This window comes from Miscanthus floridulus, chromosome 13 (genome assembly GCF_019320115.1).
Source record: "Miscanthus floridulus cultivar M001 chromosome 13, ASM1932011v1, whole genome shotgun sequence".
NCBI classification, from domain to species: Eukaryota; Viridiplantae; Streptophyta; class Magnoliopsida; order Poales; family Poaceae; genus Miscanthus; species Miscanthus floridulus.
Window position 1 is genome coordinate 83289626 of NC_089592.1, and position 4427 is coordinate 83294052.

The following is a 4427-nucleotide window of genomic DNA, read 5'->3' on the forward strand; positions in this document are numbered from 1 at the left end:
GGTTGGTCTCTACGGTCAAAAAAAAGAGAGGGAAAAGTCTGAACTTTCTTGGAAAAACTAAAAAAAAATAAAAATCCAAAACTAAGAAACTTGTTGTGGTTAGTATTATTAGGAATAGATTTCTATTTTTTCCTATTTGGAACTGGATTAGGAATCGGGGATCAATTTGGATTATGATTCCTAACTGTCTATATAAAATAGGAGAGATCTAGAGAAACGATCAAAGACAATTTCCACGTTCACGGAGTTAGTTAGAAAGAGATGGACCAAGAAAATAGGTGGAGAGAAATTTTACCTCTTCAATATTAGATATAGATATAGATTTGATGACTTCCTTGTGGAAACAGGAGTGCAACATTGATCTAGCTAAGGGCCTAATTATAGATCAATCCTAGATTGTGGAAGCAAAGAACCCTCGTTCCTATATAGGACCTGTGTGGCACGGCTCTTCTGAGGGGCTCTTCCGGAGGAGCCAGAGCCGTTTTGGAGGAGCCACAATTTGTGGCTCCTTCAAAACGGTTCCGGCTCCTCTGTTTTTTATTGAAAAATGGCTCTTCCAAGAAAACGTTTAGCAAGGCTCTTCTAGAGGAGCCAGAGCTAGAGCTGGAGAGGAGCCCTGCCAAATAAGTCCACGTTGAAAGCGAATGAGCAATCGTTTTTTCTCAGCTTCGAAGGAGCAGCAAAAACTGACCAGTGCCGACTTCTCCCGTAGTGGCGCCGCCAAATGGGGCCCGGAGGCTGTCTGTTAGAGAACCTAGGAGTACAGCCTAGTAGTAGAACGAAAGAAATCTTCGCTCTTCACTGTTTTTTTTAGTAGTACTCCTCTGAGTTCGATTCGATACTTGGACGGTGGTGATTGGCCGGCAGCTACCTGGCGAAAGCGGACAAGAGCTCACTCGTTCCCGCGCACACCCTCGAGCCTTCATCACGTGGTGAATCCTGACACACGGACAGTGAGGCAGTCAGGCTGCTGCTCCTGCGTGCTGACGCATGCACCACTGCACCCGCGAGCGTGAGCGCGAGCGCGACATGGCATCCGGCCATCCGGCTCCGTCCGCCGTCCGGCATCCCTAACCCGACACGGTGATCCTGAGCTACTCGAGCTAAAAAGCACACCCGTTTACTGTTTCGTGAGCTAAACCACCGTAGCCGCAGCCCGTCCACAGGCAACCGAATCCCGCGGCCCCGCCCGCCGATCACCTCCGTTTATATCTCACGCCCTCGCTGTCATCACGCTATCACTCTCACTCGCTCGCTCCCCACTTCACATCGCCGAAGCACCAACACCACCTCACCCTCTCCACTCCACTCCACCGCAGCGCGCAGCAGCAGCAGCTGAGGAGGAGAAGGAAGGGATGCCGGCCGGCGTGGTGGACGCGGCCGCCAAGGGCGTCAGGCTGGAGCGGCACGCGGTGCTGCTGCGGCGCGCGGCGGGGGCCAAGCAGCTCGTGTCGGCGTCGTCGCACCTGCTCTTCCGCGCCACCGTGCTCGCCACGCTCGCGCTCGTCGTCCTCTTCGCCGTGCACTACCCGTCCCTGCTCTCCCACTCCTTCAGCCTCTCCGCGGCGCCCGCCTCCGGCTCCGGCTCCTCCTCGTCCTCGCCGCGGTCGCGGCACTCGCACCGGAGCCTGCTGGGCTCGGGGGCGTCGTCGTCGCACGGGCGGGGCGCGGCGTGGGAACGGGAGATGCGGCGCAGCGCCACGCCGCGGCGGGACGGGGCGCTGTCCGTGCTCGTCACGGGCGCCGCGGGCTTCGTGGGAGCGCACTGCTCGCTGGCGCTCCAGGCGCGCGGCGACGGCGTGCTCGGCCTCGACAACTTCAACGCCTACTACGACCCGGCGCTGAAGCGCGCGCGGCAGCGGCTGCTGGCGTCCCGCGGGGTGGTGGTGCTGGACGCCGACATCAACGACGCCGCGCTGCTGGAGCGGCTCCTGTCCGCGGTGCCCTTCACGCACGTGCTGCACCTCGCGGCGCAGGCGGGCGTCCGCCACGCGATGCGGGCGCCTCAAGCGTACGTGGCCTCCAACGTCGCGGGCCTCGTCTCGGTCTTCGAGGCCGCCGCCAGGCACGCCGACCCGCAGCCGGCGGTCGTGTGGGCATCGTCGTCGTCGGTGTACGGGCTCAACACCGAGGCGCCATTCTCCGAGGACCACCGCACTGACCGACCCGCGTCGCTGTACGCGGCCACCAAGAAGGCCGGCGAGGCCATCGCGCACGCGTACAACCACATCTACGGGCTCTCCATCACCGGCCTGCGATTCTTCACCGTGTACGGGCCGTGGGGCCGCCCCGACATGGCCTACTTCTCCTTCGCCCGCAGCATCGTCGCCGGCGAGCCCGTCACGCTGTTCCGCACCTCCGACGGCGCCGACGCGCGTCGCGACTTCACCTACATTGACGACGTCGTCAGGGGCTGCCTCGGCGCGCTCGACACGGCCGGCAGGAGCACGGGCTCCAAGTCTGGCAAGAAACGGGGCCCCGCGCCGCTCCGCGTGTACAACCTCGGCAACACCTCGCCGGTGCCCGTCACCCGCATGGTCGCCATCCTCGAGAAGCTCCTCGGCAAGAAGGCGCACAAGCGCGTCGTCACGATGCCGACCAACGGCGACGTGCCGTTCACGCACGCCAATGTCAGCCACGCCGCGCGCGACTTCGGCTACCGCCCCGCCACCTCGCTCGAGGCCGGCCTCCGCCATTTCGTCGACTGGTTCGTGCGGTACTACAAGGTCGACGTCAGGGGCGGCGGCAATGTCCTCGCCAGCGAGACCGCCAAGAGGAAATCTATGCCCATGTCGGCAGCATCGTGAGCAGCCGCGCCGCCGCCGCCGCCGCCGCTGCGGCGTGTTCCCCGGCCCCGCCGTCCACCACCAAGTGTGCATTCGATTGTCCTTGGAGGCTAGCTAGCTAGCAGTGTCCTGTAACTTCGCAAGTTGCTTATTGTTTAAGCCTTGCTGCTTTTGCTTCTTCATGATGCTACCATAGCAGCGCTCAGTGCCATGGAAAAGGATCCATAGATAAACTAAGCTTAGCTGCTTAAGAAAAAAAAGTAGAAAAAGATGTGGGTATCAAGGTTGGTATAGATACACAACATAGCAAAGCAAAGGAGCCATGTCTCAACAAAGATGAGGTCACTGGCTTCCTTACGATTCAGATCATTCTGCTCAAATTATTACTATTTTTTTTTGGGTTAGATACTATAACTATCTCATTCTTGTTCACTGTGAGTCTGTGACCTATATAAGACTCATGCCAAGAACTCAAAGATGCTGTGCTTGATGTAAATCTAAGAAGTTGCAGGCTGCGAGAATGGCATTGTTTGGGTTTCGGCGGTGGACTTGATGCATGCAGCTTCTGCATCTTCCCCACACATATTATATATATACCTGTGCAAATTTGGACGCTGCATTTGCCTCTTTGTTGCGGTTCTCTGCACCAGGGTATCTTACTGCATGTGGAGCGATTGCGCAATCGGTTCTGAATTTTGTTGCAATGCAGCGTGGCTGGTGAGAGCGGACAGGAAATGAATTTGTTTGGGCATTGGTACAAGTTCCTTTTAGAATGATGCACTCGACGGGGGAAAAAAGGACGACGGTTTGTACCGTGGTACAGTTCTTGGTGGCTTGGTTCCTTGGCCTCTTGCAGCTGTTTCCCCAAGATATTTCATCGAGTGTGATCATCCATCCCAGCAGCAAATTCAGCAATTGGTCAATCCTTGCAATTGCAAGAATGACTAGTAGAATGGCAGTGTGTGAACCGAGTGTCACGAGAGGCTAATGCTACTGGCAGTTTGTGCAGCGTCGTTCCTACACTGACTGAACTGTTTTATCTGAATGAATCACTGCTGTACAGCACATTCTACAATCTACAGCGTGTGCGCCTTGGATTCCGACGGAAGACCAATGCATTCCCATGGCCATTGTCACCATTGTCCATGTGCCCCTCAGATCCAACCATCATTCATTTCATGCCGTGACAACGATTCCTCTCTGCTCAGCAGCTGCCTTCACACCATGCATGCCACTCGTCTCTCTGATCCAGATAACCCCAGCTCTCCTCATGCCATCCTGCAAGTCAATCGAGTGTGAACAGCAATGCATTGAACATGGTCTCTACTCTACGCACTCTCTAGTAGGACCACTGAGCTGAGCATGCCTGCATACATACATATACTGTACATGCATACTGCAATGAGGCCTCTGAAACTCTGAATACTTTTTAGCACTGACAGTCTGAATATGTGGCCATCTTTTTCAGCACAAGGAAAGACATTTTGAATCCGATGCTGGACTGGGCATCTTCAGGGATTGATGCTGGCAACTGGCACTGGACTCCACTTCAGGCCTACCCTGCCCTTTATTAGTTGAAGCAAACAACCGAAGATGTTCACTCCTGCTTGATGTCAAGATCGAAAGGTCAAGCGATTAATG

General features: G+C 56.1%; 1 protein-coding gene across 1 annotated transcript; it reads left to right on the plus strand.

Annotated features, from left to right (window-relative positions):
* The first annotated feature begins 1276 nt into the window (after positions 1 to 1276).
* LOC136501481 (UDP-glucuronate 4-epimerase 6-like) lies at positions 1277 to 3297 on the plus strand. The gene has a single exon (XM_066497002.1). It carries the CDS (start codon positions 1356 to 1358, stop codon positions 2805 to 2807), a length of 1452 nt encoding a protein of 483 aa, XP_066353099.1. The 5' UTR covers positions 1277 to 1355; the 3' UTR covers positions 2808 to 3297.
* The last annotated feature ends 1130 nt before the right edge of the window (positions 3298 to 4427 follow it).

Coding starts and splice junctions, on each gene's coding strand:
- LOC136501481 (XM_066497002.1), top strand. CDS start 1,356: ATGCCGGCCGGCGTGGTGGACGCGGCCGCCAAGGGCGTCAGGCTGGAG.